A 25,816-nucleotide genomic window follows, 5' to 3' on the forward strand; every position below is an offset into this window, starting at 1 on the left:
GGGGGGGGCGGGCAGGGGCCCGCCACGAGACGGGCGGGCACGGGACCGCCACGAGCCCCGGAAGAAATCGGCGAGGGCGACGACAGGACCGCGACGGGAGAGAGCCGCAGGAGCGCGGCGCGGGGTCGGCGAGAGCGGCCGGATGGGGGCGCGGGACCGGCAGAAGGGCAGGGGCCGGGGGGGGGGGGAAGGGGGGGGGGGCGGGGGGGGGGGGGGGTCACATCCAGCCCCCAGTCACGGATAAAAATCCCATTTTGCATTTTATTTCCTGGGGGGGAAGAAAAGCGAAGCCGGGGCAGGATCCGACCACCCTCACGGCCCTGGGGTCTCCCCACCTCCCACCGACCCCCCTTCTCACTTTCTGCTGCCAGGAAATTCAGTGGAATTGCCCCAGATGTGAGCAGGAGCCGGGGCCAGCCCACATGGCGTTGTTCTTCACCAAAACAGCAGCTTTTCCCATGTTTCCAGGAATATCTCAGGCCACCTTTTGTCCCAGATGCGCTCAGGAACCGCAGCGTTTGGGGGATCAGCAGGGAGGCACACCAGAAATATAAGACCTTTTCAATCAACAGGCATTTACCTTCAAGGTAACTTCAATATTGACATTTTTAAGAACTTGGGAAAAAGGCTTCGTCACTAAAATGCTCTTTGCACAGAGGATTGAAAAAATTCTGGCAGGGCACATGGAGCATTTAGGGACACACAAGAATCAGGGTCAGATTATCATTTCTTGGCTGTTTTCTCCTGACTGTGTTTACAAATAATGTTAATGCCTTTAAAACCAAATAAACCTGATCTCTCCAGGTGCTGTTGGCTCTTAGAATGAGGCCCCCAGGGTTTACGATGTAAAGCAGGACACAGCACAGGTAGAAGTGTCTTTAGTTTCTTTATTTTTTACTGATTTCCACCCAACCTCACCCCCAGCCATTCTGCAGAGAGCCTGTGCTCAGGACATCCCCCCGTCACGACATCACCCAGCCACGATTAAAGGGACTTTTTGCCAAAAAAAAAGCAGTATTTTTGGATTTAGGGCAAGCACGACCCGTGTGGCCGAAGTGACTAAAGCTATTTTTCTTTCAAATTCAGCCTGTGCCTGAGTGATGTGCTGCACAGGCAGAGCCCCAGGGGGTGGTTGGAGTTATTTTAATAAGCTTTCTCCTTGTTATCAGGGAATTTCCGTGCAGGTGGGGCTGCAGGAGCAGGTCTTTGAGCCAGGTTTAAGGTCAGGCAGCTCCCAGGGGGTGATGATTAACCCCAGGGGAGGTGCTGGGGCTCCAGCTGTGCCTGGAGCAGCCCAAGGTGCTGGAAAAGGTGAGACCAATTCCCCAATTAGATATAAAAGGTCATGGCAGGGCTTTTCTGTAAGGGATTATTCTTCACCATCCCTGGATGTGTTTAAGGGATGTCTCCTCACCATCCCCGGCTGTGTTTAAGGGATGTTTAGATGCGGTACTGAGGGACATGGTATAGGGGAGGACTTTGTAGAGTAGGGGAGATGGTTGGACTCAATGATCCCAAGGGTCTCTTCCAACCTGAACAATTCTATGATTCTCTAGCAGCTTGTTCTGCTCTGGAGCTATTTGCTAAACTTGGAAATAGCCTTTAAAATGCTTCCACAGAACTTGTAAAGGCAAAATATTACAGTGTGGGGGGGAAAAACCCCAACCTGGGTTTGCCCTGCTGGTTGGGCAGAGCTGTGCTCAGTGATGAGGTTTCCATCTCCTGGATGTGAGGGTGTGAAGGGGCTTTTTTGCTGGTGGAAGAGCTGGATGAGGCCGATCCTGCATCTCAAGGCGCTGAGGAGGGAGAAGGGGAGACCCAAAAATGTGAGTATTGGAGGCTGGAGCTGCCAATCTGTCTGTCCCTCTCCCGGCAGCACCTATCTGGGGGAGCATGGGGACAAAAATGTGAATCTTTTCCCCAGTGTGTCCCCACTGAGCGCTGGGGGGGCAGGAGGAGAGCACGTTGAGGGGGGCTGTGAAGCTGAACGCTGGAAATAAGAGAGGAAATGAAAAAAACCAAGTGTGGCTGGAGCCAGGCTCAGGCAACACAGTGAGGAGCATCAGGCTCTTGGCAACGGTGAGCTCCAGGGCTTTGCTGGGGGGTATCGGGTCGCTGCCGGTACCCGCTGGCTCCGGGGAATTCAATGAGCCAGGACCAGGCCAGAGCATTTATCGTTGCATAAGGCGGTTTCAGGGAATTCCTTTCTTTGCTTGATGTTGCCCAGGACCCTGCCCCATCACCCCGACGTGTGTCTGGGCTGGGGCTCTGCTGTCCTGGGGGTGGGAGCAGTGATGGGGGGAGAAATCCCTAAATCAGGGGGATGGCAGGGGGGGAGCAGCATCACTCCTGCCCCGGGGGGGTTCTGTGGAGGGCGAGGAGGGAGCCCCTGGGCACAAACACAGCAAAAGGGGGTGCAGAGGCACAAGAAGTCTTTCCAGTGCTGGGGTCTGGGTGGTTGGGGTGACTCGTGGAGCCCCCCGGTCTGTGGGTCACGTCATAGAGTCATAGTCATAGAATGGTTTGGGTTGGAAGGGACCTTGAAGATCATCCAGTTCCAACCCCCCTGCCCTGGGCAGGGACACCTCCCACCAGAGCAGGTTGCCCAAAGCCCCCTCCAGCCTGGCCTTGAACCCCTCCAGGGATGGGGCAGCCATGACCTCCCTGGGCAACCTGTTCCAGTGTCTCACCACCCTCACTGTAAAGAATTTCTCGTGGTGCCCGCTCATGGGCTGCAGCTCCTCCTCATCCTCCCTCTCCCAGCACCCACCACAGGGCTGCTTGTCCCACTCTGTCTTCTTCTGGAACCCGTTCCCCCTTGTCTGATGCTGTTGGATCACCCTGTGAGAGATGGAGAGGTGGAGACAGGCTCTAGAAACAGGGGCTTGAGAGAAATTAGCCTTAATTGGGCAATTATTACTGTCACACAGTTGCGTCGTGTGATTTTTAAAAAGAGGAACCGAGTGTTGCTTTGCTATTGGTACTTGATACTGACTCCAGTGGCGAGATGAAGTTAATAAGGTACAACTCCTAACGAGATTTCCCTGGCAGACAGGAACACCAGCGTCCGGTGCCGCCCGTCATCGCCTCGCCTCCGAAATGTTACACAAGAGCCTTATGACGAGCTCGGTGGTAACGAGGGCTGAAATCAATCTGGGGATAATTACCCTGCGGACCCAAGGGCCGGGCTGGTGTCACCTCAGGGCAAACAGCCACCCATTAGATGGTTTGTGGAGGTTTTTTTTTGGTTTCTCAGCGTGGAGGGAGCCCCCAGCAAACCCTTTTTGGGTCGGTCCTGGCCAGGGCTGGTCTGGGAGATATCCCAAAGCAGGGGGAGAGTAAAAACAGAGGTGAAAATGTTGGGAAGTGCACTTGGGGGGAGGAAGCCCCCCCTGGGCAGCCCCAGCAGCTGAATTCCCCTGGACTCTCTGATGGTTTTGGGGTCATTTACCATAGAACAGCGGGTTATAAAGGTGCTGGGAGAGCAACGAGCATCCAGAATCCACCCGGGGTTTGCAAAGTTTGTCCTGGGAAAAAAAAAAGAAACACCTTCTTTCAGCTAAAATACTATTGTAAGTTTTTATTAAGAGGTGTCGGGACAAAGGCTGCCATTTAAAGCTCTCGGCTACTCAGAAACACGCCGTGGGGAAACTGCCTTGGAGCAGTTCTTGTCCCTTGTGGAAGAACTGGGGCTTTGTGACTTTTCTTTTCTTTCTCCTGTGGAAGGAAAACCAAATCTTTGTTTCTCCCCGGCTGTTGTGTTGAAGTCAGGTGGATTAATTACTGCATGCCCCATAATGAGGGAATGTACAGAAAGGGGGTTGGTTGTGGTTTAAGGTGCCCAGGGCACCCGGCTGCCGGATCCAAAGCAGGTCATTGCCCATCAGCTCCATGTCCATGGAAGCCTCTGATCCCATGTGCAGGATCTCTTCATTCTTTTCCTTCCCAGCTTACTTATTTAAGGGAAAATTAAAAATAATAATAAACAGCTGGAATGATTTGTAATTAAGAGGAATGGAAACTGTCAGAGAAGTCCTAGAAGTTCTGCAGAACCATGGCTTTTGGGGAGAGGAGGCTGTGAATTGTCTGGATCTGGTGGCCGTGGGTGGGTGTTCCATATTAAGGGCAGCCAGGACCTGGCTGCAGAGGGGAGCCCTCGGCTCCAACAAATAATCAGCAGGAGGAAAATCATCTCTGTCTCCTTATCAGAGTCTGGCTGAGAGCGTCTGCTCATTTTAAAGAGCAGAACAATCTGATAAGGGCAGCAGGAGGCTCTTAAAAGCTCGTTTGAGATGAGAGATGGAGTTTGAAGGTGACAAATGCTGGAGCTGGGATGGTGCGTGGCCACCCCGGCTCGGCCAGGTCCAGGGTGACCCACAGTGACACTGGAAGCCTTTCCATCTGCACATCCTTACCCTGGAAAAGCCTTTTCTGGCCTAATCTGTACCTATTCTGGAGACCCTGGAGGTTAACTCTTATTCCAAAGCTCCTGGAGTTTCTGTCTCTGAAAGGACACAGGGGATGGATCAGGGAGCTGCCACCCCCTTCTGAGCTGGCTGTGCTTCTGGAGGCATCAGCACTTGAGGCATCTGCTGTGCCATCCCACGGCCATCCCGCCCCGTACAGACGTGACCAGGAGTTGGAGTTTGCTGTGATTTTTGTCCTTTGTGGATTCCGGAGACCCCGGAGGTTAACTCACTTTTATTCCAAAGCTCCTGGAGTTTCTGTCTCTGAAAGGACACAGGGGATGGATCAGGGAGCTGCCACCCCCTTCTGAGCTGGCTGTGCTTCTGGAGGCATCAGCACTCGAGGCATCTGCTGTGACATCCCACAGCCATCCCACCCCATACAGACGTGACCAGGAATTGGAGTTTGCTGTGATTTTTGTCCTTTGTGTGTCAGTCACCGGGTTGGCTTTTAGAAACGACCATGGGTTCCAGCAGCAGCAGGACATCTCCAGAGAGTCACCTGGAGCCACTTCTGAAAATGTCCCTTTGGTCACCTTTTCTGTCAATGGCCACCGCAGCCCAGACCCTCCTCCCTCGTTCTCCCAACCCAAGGTCCTAGAGAGCCCCTCAATTAAAAAATCAGGATGGAATATTCTCAGCATCATCACCTGCTGCTGCCAGCTCCTGCTTCCCTTGGGTTGAGTTTTGTCAGTGCAAGAACTCGGTGACCTCCCCTTCCCCTGGGGGGGATCAGACTCCGCATTTATCAGCGTTTGTTGCCTGACTATTTTTATTTCTTTAGTGCCTCGCTGGTGTCAGTGCTGCCTTCTGCTGCTCCCCAGCCCCTGGCTCCCCCCTCCCCGTTGTCTGGCTGTCACTTTGGGAGGTGACACCGGGGCGATGGCCCCCACCCTGCTCTCTTGGGGCAGCCCCCAGCTTCTCTTACACTTCATCTTACTCCACCCCACCATGAAAACCAAGCCCTGGCAGCCTGAGGGCGGTGATGGGTTACGACACCGGTGGGATCCAGCTCTCTGGGATGCTTAAGGGGGCAGAGAAATGCTGTTTCAGGCAGAGAAAAGGTTAAATGTTGTGGTTTTGCGGTCTTTGCTTGTGCATAAGTCTGGACCCGACGCTTTGGGACACGGCTGCCGCGGGCCTGTTGGCACCTACTCATGGTTTGCTTTTTCTCTCTCACGAGGCTGTTACCCACAGCTTGTCATCTTGTTCAGACTGGCACATCTCTGCAAATTATCTCCATGTATAGAAAGGCTGGTGCTGCTCCATAAGCAGCAAAAAACCCTGGTGAAAATGCTGCTTGTACCAGCAAGAGTTGGTTTGATTGACAGCAGCTTCTGAGATATTTTAATAAATGAAATGGGGAGAGCTACTCTCTAAGGTCTCTCCTCTAGAGGAAGCGCCAGGTTGTGCAGACCCAGAACTGTCCATGTTTCAGTACAGTTACTTTGGACACATTTCTCTCCAATACTTTATTATTTTGTCTATTCCCATTAAAACTATCTTTACAGTCATGGCTAATCACAAGGAGTAAATGTATTGACTACAAAATAGCCTGGGCACAGGCAGAGAAATTGCACCTTTCTCCCTTTGTACGTACTGTTTCTGGTAAATACTCAGCAGCATCTGTGGTACAGCCTAACACCACAGGTGAGACTGACAGCACCCATCTGTACAGGGAAGTAGATTTATTTTTGGAGATAAACTAAAAGGGACACTTAAAAGATGACAAAACCCACCCTCCAATAAGACACAGGACTCGCGAGTCTCCTGTCGGTGACACACGGGTGATTCACCCTATTTCTCATGGCTTTAGGAAAAAAAAAGGGAGAAGAATAACAGCTGTCAGCGGCGGGGAAACAGCACCGTTTGTTGCTGCCCTGAGACTGGGATCAAGGAAGGAGGTATCAAGGAGCTGCTTTGAAGGATGTTTCCATAGAGGTCCGTGAGGAAGGTGGGATGAATCAGGGTGAGTGAGCTCCCAGAGCCCCTGCCATCCCTCCGCAGACGGACGCTGCCTCCCTCTGCTGACTGCAGCATCACTGCCCAGGCAGAAAGCACAGGCTTGGGAAGAATCACTTTATACAAGCACAGGATTACACCTTCCTTGGTTAGTAGTGGGGCATCCCTCCGCAGACGGACGCTGCCTCCCTCTGCTGACTGCAGCATCACTGCCCAGGCAGAAAGCACAGGCTTGGGAAGAATCACTTTATACAAGCACAGGATTACACCTTCCTTGGTTAGTAGTGGGGGAGAAAAACCTTCACCAGAGTTAAACAGGATGGAAGAATAATTAAATACTGAGCCACATTTAAAGTCAAATAATTCTGTGCAAGCCTGTGATGAAAACAAGTTATTTGTAGCCTCCCTGGTCATCATTCTTGGCTTCCCGATACAGAATCTCACCAGACCCTCTTTTGGAGGGGTGAAGGAGATGAGGAACCAGGTACAAAATGACCAACAAGAAGGAAAAAACCCTCCTCCTCCAGCATACTCTATTACAGAGAGTTTGGTCAATACAGTGGGGGGGAACATTTACACAGAGAGGAATGTGAAACAGTTAAATGTCAATGGGTTTAATGGCTGCAACCGTGGCTGCCTTTAGGGCTCCAAATTCAGGTAGGTGAAAAATATCTGTCTTCTTCCAGGCACAGCTCAGACTTAAACTGTGCAGATCTAAGGAAACACCACAGTGGACTTTGCAGGAAATAAATTAAAAAAAAATAATGGCCAACTGAGTCATAGAAAAGGTACAAGCCAGGAAGAAAGTCGGGGTCAGTGGTTTTATCTGTTCTATTCTAGACCGTTACGTTTTCTGATGCTCCCGAACTGCTTTTTTTTTGTGATGAGGTTTCCATCTCCTGGATGTGAGGGTGTGAAGGGGCTTTTTTGCTGGTGGAAGAGCTGGATGAGGCCGATCCTGCATCTCAAGGCGCTGAGGAGGGAGAAGGGGAGACCCAAAAATGTGAGTATTGGAGGCTGGAGCTGCCAATCTGTCTGACCCTCTCCCGGCAGCACCTATCTGGGGGAGCATGGGGACAAAAATGTGAATCTTTTCCCCAGTGTGTCCCCACTGAGCGCTGGGGGGGCAGGAGGAGAGCACGTTGAGGGGGGCTGTGAAGCTGAACGCTGGAAATAAGAGAGGAAATGAAAAAAACCAAGTGTGGCTGGAGCCAGGCTCAGGCAACACAGTGAGGAGCATCAGGCTCTTGGCAACGGTGAGCTCCAGGGCTTTGCTGGGGGGTATCGGGTCGCTGCCGGTACCCGCTGGCTCCGGGGAATTCAATGAGCCAGGACCAGGCCAGAGCATTTATCGTTGCATAAGGCGGTTTCAGGGAATTCCTTTCTTTGCTTGATGTTGCCCAGGACCCTGCCCCATCACCCCGACGTGTGTCTGGGCTGGGGCTCTGCTGTCCTGGGGGTGGGAGCGGTGATGGGGAGAAATCCCTAAATCAGGGGGATGGCAGGGGGGGAGCAGCATCACTCCTGCCCCGGGGGGGTTCTGTGGAGGGCGAGGAGGGAGCCCCTGGGCACAAACACAGCAAAAGGGGGTGCAGAGGCACAAGAAGTCTTTCCAGTGCTGGGGTCTGGGTGGTTGGGGTGACTCGTGGAGCCCCCCGGTCTGTGGGTCACGTCATAGAGTCATAGTCATAGAATGGTTTGGGTTGGAAGGGACCTTGAAGATCATCCAGTTCCAACCCCCCTGCCCTGGGCAGGGACACCTCCCACCAGAGCAGGTTGCCCAAAGCCCCCTCCAGCCTGGCCTTGAACCCCTCCAGGGATGGGGCAGCCATGACCTCCCTGGGCAACCTGTTCCAGTGTCTCACCACCCTCACTGTAAAGAATTTCTCGTGGTGCCCGCTCATGGGCTGCAGCTCCTCCTCATCCTCCCTCTCCCAGCACCCACCACAGGGCTGCTTGTCCCACTCTGTCTTCTTCTGGAACCCGTTCCCCCTTGTCTGATGCTGTTGGATCACCCTGTGAGAGATGGAGAGGTGGAGACAGGCTCTAGAAACAGGGGCTTGAGAGAAATTAGCCTTAATTGGGCAATTATTACTGTCACACGGTTGCATTGTGTGATTTTTAAAAAGAGGAACCGAGTGTTGCTTTGCTATTGGTACTTGATACTGACTCCAGTGGCGAGATGAAGTTAATAAGGTACAACTCCTAACGAGATTTCCCTGGCAGACAGGAACACCAGCGTCCGGTGCCGCCCGTCATCGCCTCGCCTCCGAAATGTTACACAAGAGCCTTATGACGAGCTCGGTGGTAACGAGGGCTGAAATCAATCTGGGGATAATTACCCTGCGGACCCAAGGGACGGGCTGGTGTCACCTCAGGGCAAACAGCCACCCATTAGACGGTTTGTGGAGGTTTTTTTTTGGTTTCTCAGCGTGGAGGGAGCCCCCAGCAAACCCTTTTTGGGTCGGTCCTGGCCAGGGCTGGTCTGGGAGATATCCCAAAGCAGGGGGAGAGTAAAAACAGAGGTGAAAATGTTGGGAAGTGCACTTGGGGGGAGGAAGCCCCCCCTGGGCAGCCCCAGCAGCTGAATTCCCCTGGACTCTCTGATGGTTTTGGGGTCATTTACCATAGAACAGCGGGTTATAAAGGTGCTGGGAGAGCAACGAGCATCCAGAATCCACCCGGGGTTTGCAAAGTTTGTCCTGGGGAAAAAAAAAGAAACACCTTCTTTCAGCTAAAATACTATTGTAAGTTTTTATTAAGAGGTGTCGGGACAAAGGCTGCCATTTAAAGCTCTCGGCTACTCAGAAACACGCCGTGGGGAAACTGCCTTGGAGCAGTTCTTGTCCCTTGTGGAAGAACTGGGGCTTTGTGACTTTTCTTTTCTTTCTCCTGTGGAAGGAAAACCAAATCTTTGTTTCTCCCCGGCTGTTGTGTTGAAGTCAGGTGGATTAATTACTGCATGCCCCATAATGAGGGAATGTACAGAAAGGGGGTTGGTTGTGGTTTAAGGTGCCCAGGGCACCCGGCTGCCGGATCCAAAGCAGGTCATTGCCCATCAGCTCCATGTCCATGGAAGCCTCTGATCCCATGTGCAGGATCTCTTCATTCTTTTCCTTCCCAGCTTACTTATTTAAGGGAAAATTAAAAATAATAATAAACAGCTGGAATGATTTGTAATTAAGAGGAATGGAAACTGTCAGAGAAGTCCTAGAAGTTCTGCAGAACCATGGCTTTTGGGGAGAGGAGGCTGTGAATTGTCTGGATCTGGTGGCCGTGGGTGGGTGTTCCATATTAAGGGCAGCCAGGACCTGGCTGCAGAGGGGAGCCCTCGGCTCCAACAAATAATCAGCAGGAGGAAAATCATCTCTGTCTCCTTATCAGAGTCTGGCTGAGAGCGTCTGCTCATTTTAAAGAGCAGAACAATCTGATAAGGGCAGCAGGAGGCTCTTAAAAGCTCGTTTGAGATGAGAGATGGAGTTTGAAGGTGACAAATGCTGGAGCTGGGATGGTGCGTGGCCACCCCGGCTCGGCCAGGTCCAGGGTGACCCACAGTGACACTGGAAGCCTTTCCATCTGCACATCCTTACCCTGGAAAAGCCTTTTCTGGCCTAATCTGTACCTATTCTGGAGACCCTGGAGGTTAACTCTTATTCCAAAGCTCCTGGAGTTTCTGTCTCTGAAAGGACACAGGGGATGGATCAGGGAGCTGCCACCCCCTTCTGAGCTGGCTGTGCTTCTGGAGGCATCAGCACTTGAGGCATCTGCTGTGCCATCCCACGGCCATCCCGCCCCGTACAGACGTGACCAGGAGTTGGAGTTTGCTGTGATTTTTGTCCTTTGTGTGTCAGTCACCGGGTTGGCTTTTAGAAACGACCATGGGTTCCAGCAGCAGCAGGACATCTCCAGAGAGTCACCTGGAGCCACTTCTGAAAATGTCCCTTTGGTCACCTTTTCTGTCAATGGCCACCGCAGCCCAGACCCTCCTCCCTCGTTCTCCCAACCCAAGGTCCTAGAGAGCCCCTCAATTAAAAAATCAGGATGGAATATTCTCAGCATCATCACCTGCTGCTGCCAGCTCCTGCTTCCCTTGGGTTGAGTTTTGTCGGTGCAAGAACTCGGTGACCTCCCCTCCCCTGGGGGGGAGCAGACTCTGCATTTATCAGCGTTTGTTGCCTGATTATTTTTATTTCTTTAGTGCCTCGCTGGTGTCAGTGCTGCCTTCTGCTGCTCCCCAGCCCCTGGCTCCCCCCTCCCCGTTGTCTGGCTGTCACTTTGGGAGGTGACACCGGGGTGATGGCCACCATGCTGCTCTCTTGGGGCACCCCAGGCTTCTCTTACACTTCATCTTACTCCACCCCACCATGAAAACCAAGCCCTGGCAGCCTGAGGGCGGTGATGGGTTACGACACCGGTGGGATCCAGCTCTCTGGGATGCTTAAGGGGGCAGAGAAATGCTGTTTCAGGCAGAGAAAAGGTTAAATGTTGTGGTTTTGCGGTCTTTGCTTGTGCATAAGTCTGGACCCGACGCTTTGGGACACGGCTGCCGCGGGCCTGTTGGCACCTACTCATGGTTTGCTTTTTCTCTCTCACGAGGCTGTTACCCACAGCTTGTCATCTTGTTCAGACTGGCACATCTCTGCAAATTATCTCCATGTATAGAAAGGCTGGTGCTGCTCCATAAGCAGCAAAAAACCCTGGTGAAAATGCTGCTTGTACCAGCAAGAGTTGGTTTGATTGACAGCAGCTTCTGAGATATTTTAAAAAATGAAATGGGGAGAGCTACTCTCTAAGGTCTCTCCTCTAGAGGAAGCGCCAGGTTGTGCAGACCCAGAACTGTCCATGTTTCAGTACAGTTACTTTGGACACATTTCTCTCCAATACTTTATTATTTTGTCTATTCCCATTAAAACTATCTTTACAGTCATGGCTAATCACAAGGAGTAAATGTATTGACTACAAAATAGCCTGGGCACAGGCAGAGAAATTGCACCTTTCTCCCTTTGTACGTACTGTTTCTGGTAAATACTCAGCAGCATCTGTGGTACAGCCTAACACCACAGGTGAGACTGACAGCACCCATCTGTACAGGGAAGTAGATTTATTTTTGGAGATAAACTAAAAGGGACACTTAAAAGATGACAAAACCCACCCTCCAATAAGACACAGGACTCGCGAGTCTCCTGTCGGTGACACACGGGTGATTCACCCTATTTCTCATGGCTTTAGGAAAAAAAAAGGGAGAAGAATAACAGCTGTCAGCGGCGGGGAAACAGCACCGTTTATCGCTGCCCAGAGACGGGGATCAAGGAAGGGGGTATCAAGGAAGGAGGTATCAAGAAGCTGCTTTGAAGGACGTGTTTCCATAGAGGTCTGTGAGGAAGGTGGGATGAATCCAGGGTGAGTGAGCTCCCAGAGCCCCTGCCATCCCTCCGCAGACGGACGCTGCCTCCCTCTGCCGACTGCAGCATCACTGCCCAGGCAGAAAGCACAGGCTCAGGAAGAACCACTTCTATACAAGCACAGGATTACACCTTCCTTGGTTAGTAGTGGGGGAGAAAAACCTTCACCACAGTTAAACAGGATGGAAGAATAATTAAATACTGAGCCACATTTAAAGTCAAATAATTCTGTGCAAGTCTGTGACGAAAACAAGTTATTTGTAGCCTCCCTGGTCATCATTCTTGGCTTCCCGATACAGAATCTCACCAGACCCTCTTTTGGAGGGGTGAAGGAGATGAGGAACCAGGTACAAAATGACCAACAAGAAGGAAAAAACCCTCCTCCTCCAGCATACTCTATTACAGAGAGTTTGGTCAATACAGTGGGGGGGAACATTTACACAGAGAGGAATGTGAAACAGTTAAATGTCAATGGGTTTAATGGCTGCAACCGTGGCTGCCTTTAGGGCTCCAAATTCAGGTAGGTGAAAAATATCTGTCTTCTTCCAGGCACAGCTCAGACTTAAACTGTGCAGATCTAAGGAAACACCACAGTGGACTTTGCAGGAAATAAATTAAAAAAAAATAATGGCCAACTGAGTCATAGAAAAGGTACAAGCCAGGAAGAAAGTCGGGGTCAGTGGTTTTATCTGTTCTATTCTAGACCGTTACGTTTTCTGATGCTCCCGAACTGCTTTTTTTTGGTTGTTGTTGTTTAATACATCTCCTGATGAATTACAAACAGGTCACATTCAGGCTGGAATGATTCAGGTTGCTACAGGCTGGGAAAAGATCAAAGTGAGAGATTTCAGTTCAGCATATTCTGTGTCACAGGCGTTCCGCTCTTGTCCGTAATGGCAGTTGCTGTAGGTCCAGAGCTGGGGTTTCTTGTGTGTTGGGTGGTTTTTTTTGGTTTTTTAAATGACTAATTGGCACTTCCTCCCCCCTCCCCACCCCGTTATTTCTATGGCTGGGTACTCCCTGGGGGCTGGGACAAGAGGCAGCCTGTGGCAGGGCTGGTGGCACCTCACTGCTCGGCGGCCGGCGGCTCCTCCTCGCTCTCCTGCTGCTCGGGCCGGGGCTCGGGTGGGATGAGGCACTGCACCTCCTCCGTGCTGATGGCCACTTTGTCAGGCTGCAGCCACCTCCTGAGGTGCTCCAGCGTGCTGGGGGAGCAGAGACACAAAGGGAAATGAGAGTCATGTATGAAAAAAGGGAAACCCTCCCTATCTATTTCATTGCTGCAGACAAGGTCTGTCAGGAGACCGGTCCCTGCGCCAGAGGAGAAAGCGGGATCTTTCAATCTACAAAAACATTCTGCTGTAATTGGGCTTTTTCAACTATGCTTGGAGAAGTCTCCCACTCAGATTTTTCTCAGTGACAAGGATCCTCAGCAGGTCCATCAGCCTTTACATTCTCAAAGCACCGGTCTCTCTCTGTAGCCAGAACTGCAATTCCATTTCCAGCTTTCTGGGCTGGAAGTAAGAAAACTAGTGCTAAAGCAAACAACCAAAAAAAACCCTTACAAATGCCTAGTTGTGATGAAGATTAGAAAATGTAGCAGGGCAGGGAGTGGAACAAAACCAAGAGAGGAAGCACATATAAAAACATGTGAGCATTAATAGCAAAAGATGAAAGAAGGAGCAGGTGGCACGTGGACACTCTGGAACGGTGACCGTGCTATGGATTCTATAGGTGTTTATAAATATCGGAACAAAACCAAAAGAGGAAGCACATATAAAAACGTGTGAGCATTAATAACAGCAAAAGATGACAGAAGGAGCAGGTGGCATGTGGACACTCTGGAACGGTGACCATGCTATGGATTCTATAGGTGTTTATAAATATATACTGGCATAACTCCTGTCTTACAGCCTATCTTGCAATAACTGGTCTGACCAGAACAGATCCACCCCCTCTTTGTTTAAATGCTGGCTATAGCCCTAGAGGTTTAATATCATAACTCTGAAATGTATGCGTGTGTGTGTGCTCATCTTCTAGAAGTGCCATGAGGCCACGCAATCCCAGCACAACAAAATTAACTTGCTCTTTCACAAAAGCAGAATTTCACTGGGTAATGTCCTTGAAATTATCTGTGGGCTTCAAAGTTAAGGCTTGTTTAATTATGTTGGTGGGTGAGAATTAAATACGTTGGCACCCTTTGGGAGTGACCTCTAACTTCAGAGTCAAATTCTAGGGAGGAGGATTGTTTCATGGATAACACCCCCAGCCTTTAAAAACAGAGCAGAGAGAGCACATACGTCTACAAAAGCTTGTTTTTAAATTTAAATCACGTTGAAGTTAACTGGTCAAAGAAAGAATCTAAAAACTCCTTATAAACATGGATTATTTTTCATAGTTAAAACTTCCAAACTGGCTTAAGTAGATTTTCTTCAAGGGAGAAAACTAATCTTCTTTTCAGCTAGAGGCAATCATGAAAAATGTCAGCTCAGGAAGGAGAAAAATGGAGAGCGTTATAAGTGATTGGAAATGTGAGATTGCTAAAGAAAAGGGCTCTCATCTTAATTCATCCATCATCTGTGAAAGGGCAGCGGGTGAGAGAGGCAGGGAAGGGAGAGCCACTCAGGAGATCTAATCTCAGGGCTGGTACCAACCCCATAACGAACTTCAGATCCCACTTGGGGCTGAAGCGGTGCTTACCTGGGCCCTCACAAACCTCTGGGGAATGGCCTGGGCTTTGCTTTTGAAGTTTACCTTTAAAAAAAGCCATCAGAGATACATTACACCCCACCCCGACCCTCCATGCCAGTCTTCCCTACCCTGAATGCGACCCAGGACATTATCCAGTAGGTTCTGGTTGTTTCTGCCCTAGTCTGATGGATGCAAAAACCAGGGAACAGCACTGAAAGTCCAAACCCTACAGGCTCTGTGTGTTCCCCCTGGTGCAATGCAAATGTTCATTATCAAACTGTTTCAGAAAGCCTGTGACCCCTTACCAAGCTGCAATGAGGTGGCATTTTTGTCATAACACCCTATCACAACTCCTGACAAAACCTTAATTTTAATTTTTAAGAGAAAAAAAAAGTCTGTTTGCCAAGGCAGTAAGGGGTGATCCCTTCTCATTAACTTATTACCTCTCGTCAGAGTCGTGTCCCTCTAGATACAATTCAGCCTCTAACTTCTCCTGCAGGAACCTGTCCCAGCACTCCTTCTTCGCCTGGGAGAGGGTGCGCAGCATGTCCTTGGAGGTCACCTCCTGCGACAAGCCTTTAATTCTCATCAGTCTTCTCTCTGCGAGGAGGCAAAGGAGGGGACTTGATTATCTTTATTCAGTTTTTCTGAAAGGGAAGAAAAGTCGTATCTGGACTTCCATAACTAAAAAGTTAAATTAACTTTTCAGGACCAAGTCTTATTTTAGAAGTGTCTTTTCCCCCTGTATTTCAAATCCGCACAACTGTATTTCTTCTACGTGTACAAGATGGTATTTTTTTGGTGATGTTTCTGAAGGAAGTGAGGTTTACCCAGTCAGTCAACTCTGCCCATTTTTGAGTTCCATAATCACTGCTCAGTTTCTGTGAAATCACACAGGAGGGTTCAGATCTCACAGGCATTAAGTTCTTGCAATTTCCATGCAAATTGGCATGGAATATAAATCACACTAATTGTAGTGTGAATCCAAATAATGCCAGTGTAGCAGTATTATTAGTTGGGTATCTCGTAACAGAGTGTGATATTGTGAGTTTCTCAGCCCCAGGGGAAGATGAGAAGCAGCTCCTTACCAGGCACAGGGCAACCCAGCTGCAATACAAAGCTACAAGAAAGCAAATTTCATTAATTGCTCTAGTCACAAATTCACATAATAATGGTTTAACTCCTTAAATTGGGTCAGGTATTGACTTGTAATCACACTTTTTATTGAAAAGTTCATCTCTGGATGAGCTGGGCTAGTTTGTGATGCTGTGGGCTGCTTGTTGGGCTGTTTGGAGGTTGTCTTGTGGCACAGAATTGAGCTGTCACCAAAAGCCTGAGCAATTCAGATTTGAATTCCTGTTACCTGTCCAAACATACCACCAGGCTGATGCTGTGATTTCACAATCACTAATCCTGGCCAGGTACTAACCTAGACCAGGTCTGTGTTTCTGTTGACTTTGCCAGAATATTTGTGCCAAGTGTCACGCTTTTACCCTGGCTGTGAGAAAACAGACACAGATCTCGTCCGAAGCCTGCTTGTAAAAATGAATCCACTGGCATTCTCTGAACAACTCAGAACTGCAGCAGTAATTAATACCAGAAAAGCGATTTATGTCTTGTTGCTGTGGCATCCTTCATCTGATAGTAAGAGCTCTACTTACTGTACTCTGAAATAACAGTCTAAAACAGCAAGTAAGGCAAGACAAAAGCTCTAGCAGAAATAAAAGCTTAAAAACCCACTTCTGCCACTTGTTCCTCCCGGCCTGTTTCTGTCTGCAGCTTCCTGCACATGCTGTACTGCAAACCAGGTTACAAACTGACCCAGGATAAAAATAACTCCACAGGATGGAAAGAAGGGAAAAGAAGAGCTGTAAAGATGGAATATTTTGCTATGAGTGGAGGAAGCAGCAGTCCAGCTGCTGGGGAACCCCAAAGCTCCCTCCTAACGGGCAGCAGGAGCATCCTCCCTGGGGCTGGACGCTGAGAACAACGAGGCCTCTGCAGGGAGCAGGAAATACTTAAGAGGGTGACAAAATTCCCTGGCCTCAGAGCTAAAGGCTGCAGCAGTTGGCTGTGTCAGGGCGCTAGCTCCAGTACTGGTAACCTCATCATCCCTCCCATCAAGCGTTTCTGTTGTCTGTTACTGTGTTCACAATCAATTTATGGCTTTATAGATTATGCTGGAATGAAGAGAAGCAATTGTGCAAAGATAACCTTCATGATCTGTCATCTTAAAATACAGATTCTAGCAGGCGTGATTTGGGAGAGCATCCAAGCTCTTTCCCATACCTGTCCCCCTCCTCTCCAACCAGAAAATGGGTCACAAAAAGAAACTCCACTTTACTCTTTCCACTCAGAAGCATCTCCCGGGACTCCATAAAAAGAACGAGACAAATGCTGGTAATAAAAACACACAGGCTCTGTAATGAGTTCAGGATGCATTTCCCCTCCCCAAGTCAACCACAGTGGAACGACGTGCTGTTCAGAGAGAAAGAGCAGCGTCCCTACCCCACTTATCTGGGGGGAAAAAAACCCAAATCTTTGGTTTGTACTTAATAAAAAGTTCCTTTCCGTGGCATAGCTGAAGGAGCTATGACTGTGCTTCTCATTTCCACTGATGCACTCGCAGTAAATGAGTCGGATGCTCTATGAAATAGCTGTGAGACATCCTCCCACCCAGAGCTGTGAGCACTGTCACCTCAGCCACAGAGAGCCACAGCTGTCACCGGGCACCTGAGCACCCGGAGCAGCCGCAGCCTCACCAGACACTCACCGAGGGACGCCAAATACACCTCGGAATCGTTCAGGGGCGCCCAGGGCTTCGGACTGGTTTGGGAAGGGGCATCTGCTCCCCTGCCCTGGCTCCCCGCCTCGGCGTAGGAGTCCGTGAAGGAGTCCGTGAAGGCGTCGGTGCCATCCTTCTGCTCGGGGCGCGGCAGGCAGGCGCAGATCTCGGCCCAGAGGTCTTCTCCGGACCGGGCCACCACCGAGTCCACGCTCTCGATCATCCTCATGGCGAAGTCCTGAGGGGGGGAATTAAATGATGAACTGCGAGCAGAAAAAACCCTCTCCCGGCTGCCCCATCCACCCTCCTCTGCCCGAGGTGCGTCACCAGATGTTTTAGGGACCCCCCGCGGCCTCCCCCCGCAGAGCCCCCGCAGGCCCCACCGGAGGCGTTTGTACCCGGGGCCTGAGGGACCCCGCGGACCGTAAACACCGGGACCCGCAACGGCTTCTCGCCGCCCCTCGATTGCCCCACCGGAGGCGTTTGTACCCGGGACCTGAGGGACCCCGCGGGGACAGGCCTCGCTGCCCCTGCCGGCACCGCGCCCCTCCGCCCAGGCCCCCGGTGCCCCCGCTCCCCGCGGCCGCCCGAGCCGCTCTCCCCGGGGACACGGAGGGGACACGAAGAGGCCGCCCTGGTCCCCGCACCCGCCTGGGCCACCGCCACCGCTGCAGCCGCCCGCACCGTAAACACCGGGACCCGCAACGGCTTCTCGCCGCCCCTCGACTGGCGTCCGGCTCCGGCCAATCGCCGCGCTCCCCCGGCAGGGAGAGGGCGTTCATTGGCCCGCTGCCCAACGGAGGGCAGGGAAGAGACGGGACGCGTGAGGGCAACTGACTCCGCGTCGGTGCCATCTTGGCGAAGGGCGGAAGTTTTCCTGCGCGGCGGAGGCGAGTGCGCCGTTACACCGGGCACCGGGGCGGCTGCGCGGGGCCGGTACCGGCTCGGGGGGGCTGGCGGGGAGCGGGCGGCTGGGGCCTGCTCCGGGCCCTTCCCCAGTAAGGGCCGGCCGGGCCAGGGGAGGAAGGTTCTCCCTCGGCCGGGGCGCGGGGCCCGGGGCCGGTGTTGGCTCTGTGAGGCGGGCAGCCCGCCCTGTGCCACACGCCAGCTCTGTGACTCCGCGTCGGTGCCATCTTGGCGAAGGGCGGAAGTTTTCCTGCGCGGCGGAGGCGAGTGCGCCGTTACACCGGGCACCGGGGCGGCTGCGCGGGGCCGGTACCGGCTCGGGGGGGCTGGCGGGGAGCGGGCGGCTGGGGCCTGCTCCGGGCCCTTCCCCAGTAAGGGCCGGCCGGGCCAGGGGAGGAAGGTTCTCCCTCGGCCGGGGGACTGGGCCCGGGGCCGGTGTTGGCTCTGTGGGGCGGACAGCCCGCCCTGTGCCACACGCCAGCTCTGGCGCATTCCGAGTGCTCTAATAACTGCAGGATTGGGCGGCGGTGAAGAAATACTAAGTTTGGGGGCCTGAATTCCCTCCCGGCAGGCCCCCCTCTCCGTGGGATGAGCTCTCTGCCGCCCGCCGCCCTTCTCGCACTCATGGGCCTGCTCTTCGCCAGGACGATGGCCTGGACCTCCAGCGGCAAAACGCACCCCGAGCTCGTCAACAACCTCTACAGTGAGTACCGGCACTCACCGTCCGGGGAGCGGGCTGGCTCCTCCGTGTGCGGGTGTGGGCTGTTCTGCAGCCGTACGTCCTGATGCTGTTCACTCTGGGACGCTGGAGTTAACGATTGTCCCCGTTACGGCGTCTGTCCCGGGCTGAACTTGTTCTATTTATAATTGGAAACAAGATGTTATGCCAAAAGTGGCAGGAAAGACTTATCATAAAACCGTAGAATAGTTTGGGTGGGAAGGGACCTTTAAAGGCCATCTAGTCCCACCCCCTGCCCTGGGCAGGGACACCTCCTACCACACCAGGTTGCTCCAAGCCCCCTCCAACCTGCCCTTGAACCCCTCCAGGGATGGGGCAGCCACAGCTTCTCTGGGCAACCTGGGCCAGGCTCTCACCACCCTCACACCAAACAAGTTCTTCCCCACATCTCAGCTCCATCTCCCCTCTTTCAGGGTCAAACCCTTCCCCCTCCTCCTAGGGCTCCCCTCCCTCATCCAGAGTCCCTCCCCAGCTTTCCTGGAGCCACTGGAGGGACTGGAAGGGGCTCCAAGGTCTCCCTGGAGCCATCTCCAGGCTGAACACCCCCATCTCTCTCAGCCCCCCCTCCCAGCAGAGGGGCTCCAGCCCTCCCAGCATGTTGGTGGCCCCAGAGCTGGAGGCAGCACTGGAGGGGTGGTCTCCCCAGAGTGGAACAGAGGGGCAGAATCCCCCTCCTCTCCCTGCTGGCCAGGCTTCTATCCACAGTCTTCCTTCAGCTCCTCTGGAGTTGTAAATAGATGACTCTTTTAAAAGGCTCCATAACGTGACATTGCTCTGAGCCCATGGACACTGAAGTGTCTTCAGCCCGTGCTTCCCCTCCAGCGCAATGCCCTGGGCAGGGGCTGGGACACACTGAAAAACTGCTTTGAATTTCCCCTGCTGCTGCCAAAGCTGAGTTTTCCCCCAGAAGAGTTCCCTCAGAGATGAGGTGTGAAGGGATGTTGAATGTTTCTGCAGTCATTGCTCTTAGCTTTAGTTTACTCACTGTGTCAGCGCTCCTGAAACCTGAACCCCAGTCTCTGCTTTCAGGAGTGAAGGTGTGACTGGGTTTATCTTTGGTTACGTTTGGCAGCCCCAGAAACACTGGTCACCGTCCTCTGAGAGAGACTGGGCTGAGGGCTGGGACAGTGATGAGATTTCATTTGATGTGACAGAAACTGAAAAGGACCTAATTCCATCTGCAGTTTTGTTTTCTGTCCCTTCTCGGAATCTTAACATTGAATTCTCCCAGTTCCACTCACTCCCCGAACTGTGCTCCCCCTTCCAAACCTCCTCTTGTTACGGGACAGAGGATCTAAGTCGTCTCTGTCCCTGTTTTATTTCTCAGAAAAAGGGATAATTAAATCCCAGCGAGTGTTTGATGTGCTCTTGGCTACTGACAGAGGTCACTACATCAAGTATTTCCCGTACATGGATTCTCCTCAGTCCATCGGTGAGTACCTTAAGGCAAAGCATCACTGTTCTTCCACTGTGCTTGTCCTGGGGATGGCTGGGCAGGTCCCAGCTCCCTGTGCTGGGTGCTCTCTCCCCAAAACAGCAGCTGAGTCTTACGATGGGTCAGGTGGAGCAAACCCCATCCCTCGTCCAGCTGTGGGATCCAAAGGAAATTTTTAGGGGAAAGTGGGGGGAGAATAGAGCTGTTTGCATTGGTAATTTTAATTGCCACTTCTTTTCTTTTAGGATACAAGGCTACAATCAGCGCACCGCATATGGTAAGATGAAACTTTTCACTTTTAACAGAAATAAAAAAAAAAGGGGCTTTGCCCATTTTTTTTTCTTAAAAACTACAGTAGAAAGGTGAAACAGATCCCATGGATGTGATTATCACACTTCTTTCTTTACACGCACTATATGTGAGGCTTCTTTGTTTTGAAGAAGAGTTTGCTGTATACTTCTTAAATTGCTTTAAAAGTGTGCTTAGAGAGGAATTCCATGCAAGTGAGGCTAACCATGAATATTGTCCATTTTTGGCATGAAACCATTTTTCCTGCTGCTTCACATCTTACTACTGCACCTCTGAATGCTGTTCTGAAAAAGATCTTCCAGCTTAAAGACTTGAATGTCCCTGGGAGTGTGTCAGACAGAGTGCCCGCTGTGCTGTGTTGAAACCAGAGCGGATAAGGCTCAGGATGAGAGAAACTAAAGGATGAGGGGAAACTAAACGGGGCTGTTTCCCACCTTGCAGCATGCCCACGCGCTGGAGCTGCTGAAGGATCAGCTTGTGGAAGGTGCTAAGGCACTGGATGTTGGCTCTGGAAGCGGGTACCTCACGGCTTGCTTTGCCAGGATGGTAAGCTCTGCGGGCTGCGGTGGGGGGCTTGCTGTGGTGGAACAGGCTTTTTGTGTAAACTCTTCCCAGACCAGCTGTATAAACCCAAATATGGTCACTTTTGGAATCTGGGTGGCTGGTGCACCTGCTGTGGGGTGTTCTGTATGTTAAGCCAGCTGAGATTGAGAGGAGTGTGTTACGCTTCTGTGCACGTCCACTCTAGGTTCTTTTTGGGTTGATTCTGAAGTAGTCACAGCCTGTTTCTTTGGTTGTTAAACTTCTGAAATTATTTTCTGTGAAGTGCTAGAGGGCTGGTGAAGTTACTGCTCTTGAGAGGTTGCTTAGTCAAGAACTGGCCCTGCCACAGGAGCTGCTAATTCTACCAAATAATTATTTCCTTGGAAATGAAGGATTACTCGGAATCCCTGTAGGCACTGTCTGTGTATCCCTCGAGTAGCTGATCCAGCTGGGACCACTCACCCTTAAATCCAGGGACCAGAATATTTCCTGGAAGTTCTCCAATTCTCTGCCCCCCACAGTAACTTGCTCTATAAAATATACCCCTCTATCGTATAGGGGGGGTGTTAGGTGTTTGTCTGCTGTTTTTGTTTCCAGATGGGCCCGACTGGGAAAGCTGTGGGGGTGGAGCACATTAAAGAGCTGGTACATGAGTCCATCAGAAACGTCCAAGAAGATGATCCAACGTTGCTCAGCTCTGGCCGCGTAAAGCTTGTGGGTGAGATCTCTGGGTCCTGGTGCTTGTGCCCTCCTGTGAACGTGTGTTCCCTCAGCTCCCACAAAAAAGCCATTGAGGGGCTGTGGTGTGTCCAGAGAAGGGCAATCTCGCTCTCTAACTCCCTGAAGGAGGGGGTAGCCAGGGGGGTCAGTCTCTTCTCCCAAGGAACAGGCAATGGGACAAGAGGAAATGGCCTCAAGTTGCACCAGAAGTTTAGGATGGAGATTAGGAACAATTTTTACACGGAATGAGTTATTGCACATTGGAATGGGCTGCCCAGGGAAGGGGTTGAGGCCCCATCCCTGGAGGGATTTAAAAGCCAGGTTGACACAGAGCTTAGAGACGTGGTTTAGTGCTGGGTTTTATCAAAGTTAGGTTGATGGGTGGACTCAATGATCTGAAAGGTCCCTTCCAACCCAGACAATTTTATGATTCTGTGATTCTCTGAGCAGTTGTTGCCCTTTGCGTTGATGCTTGTCATGGTGTTGCCAGAAACCAGAGTAAGCCCTGTGCCACACTGACCTGGTGTAAACCAGTAATATTGAATCCTCCAAGAGGTCTTACTGTACCCCTTAGCTCCGAGTGTGTGGTGGCTGCCCTCATTCAGCAAGAGACACTCTTCAGAGCAGAGCAGTTGTACCCCTCTGAGTTCGAGTTTCTCTGAATGGGCCTGCACAGGCCGTTGTGGTGTTTTGGGAGGGATAACTTGAGTCAGCTTTTCCTGTGTCTGGAATCTCGGGCCCGCACAAAGCCACCGTGTCACTGAAAGGGCCTCCTGGCTTTCACTGTCCCCCTTCTCACGTGGCTTCATTCCAGAAATCACTCCCCCTCTTTAAAAAGTAAGCTGACAAAAATTGGTGGCTGCCCTCATTCAGCAAGAGACACTCTTCAGAGCAGAGCAGTTGTACCCCTCTGAGTTTTGGTTTCTCTGAATGGGCCTGCACAGGCCGTTGTGGTGTTTTGGGAGGGATAACTTGAGTCAGCTTTTCCTGTGTCTGGAATCTCGGGCCCGCACAAAGCCACCGTGTCACTGAAAGGGCCTCCTGGCTTTCACTGTCCCCCTTCTCACGTGGCTTCATTCCAGAAATCACTCCCCCTCTTTAAAAAGTAAGCTGACAAAAATTCAAATTCCCATCACAGTCTTGTTGTAAAGTTTTCATTTAGATTTCAACTGAAAGGATATAGGAGGAATTATTTCTGCGTGGGGTTGTGATCAGAACAAGTATTTTTTCTGCCTGGGGTTGTTGCCAGAGGAGAAACTTCTTCACGGTGAGGGTGACGGAACCCTGGAACAGGCTGCCCAGGGAGGTTGTGGAGTCCCCTTCTCTGGAGATTTTCAAAACCCGCCTGGATGCAGTCCTGAGTAACATGCTCTAGCTCTAGGCAATCCTGCTTCAGCAGGGGAGTTGGACTAGATGATCTCTATGGTCCCTTCCAACTCTAGAAATTCAGTGAAATTCAGTGAAATTCAGTGAAATATACAGTGTTTTCTGGGTGTTTTGCTCCGGCAGTTGGCGATGGCAGGCAGGGCTACCCCGAGGAGGCTCCGTACGACGCCATCCACGTTGGGGCAGCAGCAGCGACCGTCCCAAAGGAGGTGAGAGCGGTCCTGGGGGGTGTCTGTTGCCATGGGGCTCCAGCCTCAGAGGATTTAAAAAAAACCCTAATAATTAGGGAACCTCTGGAAGCTGTTTTTTTCTGTCTGTCTGATACGGAGCTGCCAAGGTCATGCTTTTCAAGGTGTGCCAACCTTCTCAGTGTGGTTTGTAGTCCTACGAGGAGAGGCTGAGGGAACTAGGCATGTTTAGTTTGGAGAAGAGGAGGCTGAGGGGAGACCTCATTGCCCTCTACAACTACCTGAAAGGAGGGTGTAGAGAGGCAGGGGTTGGCTTTTTCTCCCAAAGGACGAACGACAAGACCAGAGGAAATGGTCTGAAGTTGGGGCAGGGGAGATTTAGATTAGATATTAGAAAGAATTACTTTACTGAGAGAGTGGTCAGGCCCTGGAACAGCCTGCCCAGGGAGGTGGTGGAGTCACCATCCCTGGAGGGATTTAAGAAACGTATAGACATGGCTCTTCAGGGCCTGCTCTAGTGCCCAAGGTTATTGGTTTATGGCGAGGTGTTGAGTGTGGGGTTTAGTTGGTGGGTGCGGTGTTTTTGGTGGGCGTCTGGTGTGGTGTGTTTTTTTGTTTTTTCTCTTTTTTTGTTTTTTTTTTGTGGTTGGACTCGATGATCTCAGAGGTCCCTTCCAACCACTAAGATTCTGTGATTCTGTATCTGTCCTGTCTCTCTTTCCTGCCCCTGCTGATGCTGGTCTCTCTGCCCCCCAGCTGCTGAACGAACTGAAGCCGGGAGGTCGGTTGATCCTGCCCGTTGGCCCCGAAGGCGCCAACCAGGTGCTGATGCAGTACGACAAAACCAGCGACGGGCAGATCGTGGAGACCCAGCTGATGGGGGTCATCTACGTTCCCCTGACAGATAAGGAGAAGCAGTGGCCTCGGTAAAAAACCTGCTCTCCCCGGAGGAACGTTTCTCCCTCGCGGCTGTCTCTGGGCTCACTCTCCCTGACCCTGCTTTTGCCGACAGAGTCCTGGATCCCCAGCAGGTGCTGGTGGTGAGAGAGAGGAGGAGGAGGAGTTTGGCTGTGGAAAGGCACAGCAGGGGAGCAGGAGGCGCTTTCTATTAGATGGGGCTTGCAGACTGAGGACTTGAGCTTTTTCTTTTTGCTTTTTTCCTTCTTGTGGAGCTCTTTCCTAAGCACGGTAGCCGTGGTGATTCTGTCGCTGAACCGAAGCTGCGAATGGTAACTGTTGGTTTTTCTTTGCCTCAGGGATGAATTCTGACAGCGGGACGGATATCTCTAGAGGGACCTCAGGAAGCTCCTGGTGGCTGTGGAGGGTCTGGATGGGTTTGCTTTCTGAGCAGAAGGTTTCTCAGTGGAGGCTCTTGCGAGGGCAAGTCCTGCTTTTGCAGAGCTCCTGAGGGATGGAGGGAGGGAGGGATGGAGAAAGGGCTGTTTCTCCAGCAGCAGGAGGGCCGTGTCGCTCCCAGACAGTCCGTGGATGCTGACGCCTCCGACTGTTCTCCCCAATAAGCTGTAGGTAACACCTGTCCACAGGGAATCCCCAACGCAGGCGGGAATACTGAAACCTTCACTAAAAATACTCTAATGTTGACTACTCTGCCTAACGCTTGAAGAAAACAAGATGAAATTCCTGTTTGAGAGCAGCAAACCTACCCTCGTTTGTCTAAATTTAATTATGAGTGTTCTCTTCCTCTCGTGCATCGACTAATTTAATCGCTGGCAGCAGCACCCAGAATTTTGGGGTTCAGAAAGATCCCGGGCTCAGTGGAGGGCCTGGGGGGCGGGTGGGCTCTTCGGGCATTGTGGGAATGGCAGAATGACCACTTCTCCCAGGAAATAAAGGTGATCCTGCCTGCTGCCCTGTGCCGCAGCTCGCGTCCTCTGCCCGTTATTTTCCCCTTCAATCACCGTTTCCCCAGACTTTCCCCCGCGGCTCTACGGTTCCGTGGGCTTTTCTCTTGTTTTTTTTCTTCTTTTTTTCCCCCAAGAGAACAGAATGAAGCTCCCAGCAGTGAGAGCTGTGTCCTTGGGAGCTGCTCAGCCGCTTTGAGCCCAACAAAAATTTCTCAGTGACGTCACATCCAGGCTGAATATTAAAGGCATGCTTAGAAACGGATTTTTTTACTTTTGTTTTGTTTTGTTTTTTCCCCTCAAAGAGGGGTCCGCACGCGCTCCTCTCCCGGCTCTGGGGGCGGTTTTTTTACTATTTTTTTTTTGTTGTTTTTTCCCCTCAAAGAGGGGTCCGCGCGCGCTCCTCTCCCGCGCCGGCTCTG

At 51.6% G+C, this 25,816-nt stretch overlaps 3 protein-coding genes across 7 annotated transcripts in view; 2 read left to right on the top strand and 1 right to left on the bottom strand.

The window, feature by feature from the left end:
- Positions 1-11,298: 11,298 nt before the first annotated feature.
- Positions 11,299-19,088, bottom strand: LOC106887234 (chromosome unknown open reading frame, human C15orf57). Of its 5 annotated transcripts, XM_014940681.1 has the most exons (5): positions 17,954-18,024; positions 17,295-17,544; positions 14,965-15,121; positions 12,896-13,035; positions 11,299-12,651 (listed from the first exon to the last, which is right to left on the bottom strand). In XM_014940681.1, the coding sequence occupies exons 2-4, from the start codon at positions 17,533-17,535 to the stop codon at positions 12,897-12,899; spliced, it is 537 nt and encodes a 178-aa protein (XP_014796167.1). In that variant the 5' UTR covers positions 17,536-17,544; positions 17,954-18,024; the 3' UTR covers positions 11,299-12,651; position 12,896. The 5 variants fall into 5 exon arrangements, with proteins under 5 accessions (XP_014796167.1, XP_014796171.1, XP_014796170.1 ...); XM_014940685.1 differs by lacking the exon at positions 17,954-18,024 and adding an exon at positions 18,934-19,088 and having other exon boundaries at positions 11,299-13,035; XM_014940684.1 differs by having other exon boundaries at positions 11,299-13,035; positions 17,991-18,112.
- LOC106887235 (protein-L-isoaspartate(D-aspartate) O-methyltransferase-like) lies at positions 18,433-25,659 on the top strand. Its single transcript, XM_014940686.1, has 9 exons — positions 18,433-18,475; positions 18,784-18,915; positions 20,279-20,383; positions 20,632-20,663; positions 21,137-21,241; positions 21,836-21,956; positions 23,468-23,553; positions 24,289-24,458; positions 24,789-25,659. The coding sequence occupies exons 2-9, from the start codon at positions 18,801-18,803 to the stop codon at positions 24,799-24,801; spliced, it is 747 nt and encodes a 248-aa protein (XP_014796172.1). The 5' UTR covers positions 18,433-18,475; positions 18,784-18,800; the 3' UTR covers positions 24,802-25,659.
- RPUSD2 (RNA pseudouridylate synthase domain containing 2) overlaps positions 25,021-25,816 on the top strand; it is a 5,047-nt gene continuing 4,251 nt past the window's right edge. The window contains exon 1 of the mRNA XM_014940609.1: positions 25,021-25,055. Within this exon, the coding sequence (XP_014796095.1) occupies positions 25,021-25,055 (35 nt within the window). The remainder of the gene's footprint in view (positions 25,056-25,816) is intronic.

Source organism: Calidris pugnax, unplaced genomic scaffold, assembly GCF_001431845.1.
Source record: "Calidris pugnax isolate Ruff unplaced genomic scaffold, ASM143184v1 scaffold98, whole genome shotgun sequence".
NCBI classification, from domain to species: domain Eukaryota; kingdom Metazoa; phylum Chordata; class Aves; order Charadriiformes; family Scolopacidae; genus Calidris; species Calidris pugnax.

Bases quoted from the DNA above. Each gene is read 5' to 3' on its own strand.
- LOC106887234 (XM_014940685.1), bottom strand. From the start codon at position 17,535: ATGAGGATGATCGAGAGCGTGGACTCGGTGGTGGCCCGGTCCGGAGAA. The intron at 15,122-17,294 runs GTGAGTGTCTGG...GCCTCCTCGCAG, and splicing joins GGTGTATTTGGCGTCCCTCG to AGAGAAGACTGATGAGAATT. The intron at 13,036-14,964 runs GTAATAAGTTAA...CTGCTCCCCCAG, and splicing joins GGACACGACTCTGACGAGAG to CACGCTGGAGCACCTCAGGA.
- LOC106887235 (XM_014940686.1), top strand. From the start codon at position 18,801: ATGAGCTCTCTGCCGCCCGCCGCCCTTCTCGCACTCATGGGCCTGCTC. The intron at 21,242-21,835 runs GTAAGCTCTGCG...TTTTGTTTCCAG, and splicing joins CGGCTTGCTTTGCCAGGATG to ATGGGCCCGACTGGGAAAGC. The intron at 23,554-24,288 runs GTGAGAGCGGTC...TCTGCCCCCCAG, and splicing joins CAGCGACCGTCCCAAAGGAG to CTGCTGAACGAACTGAAGCC.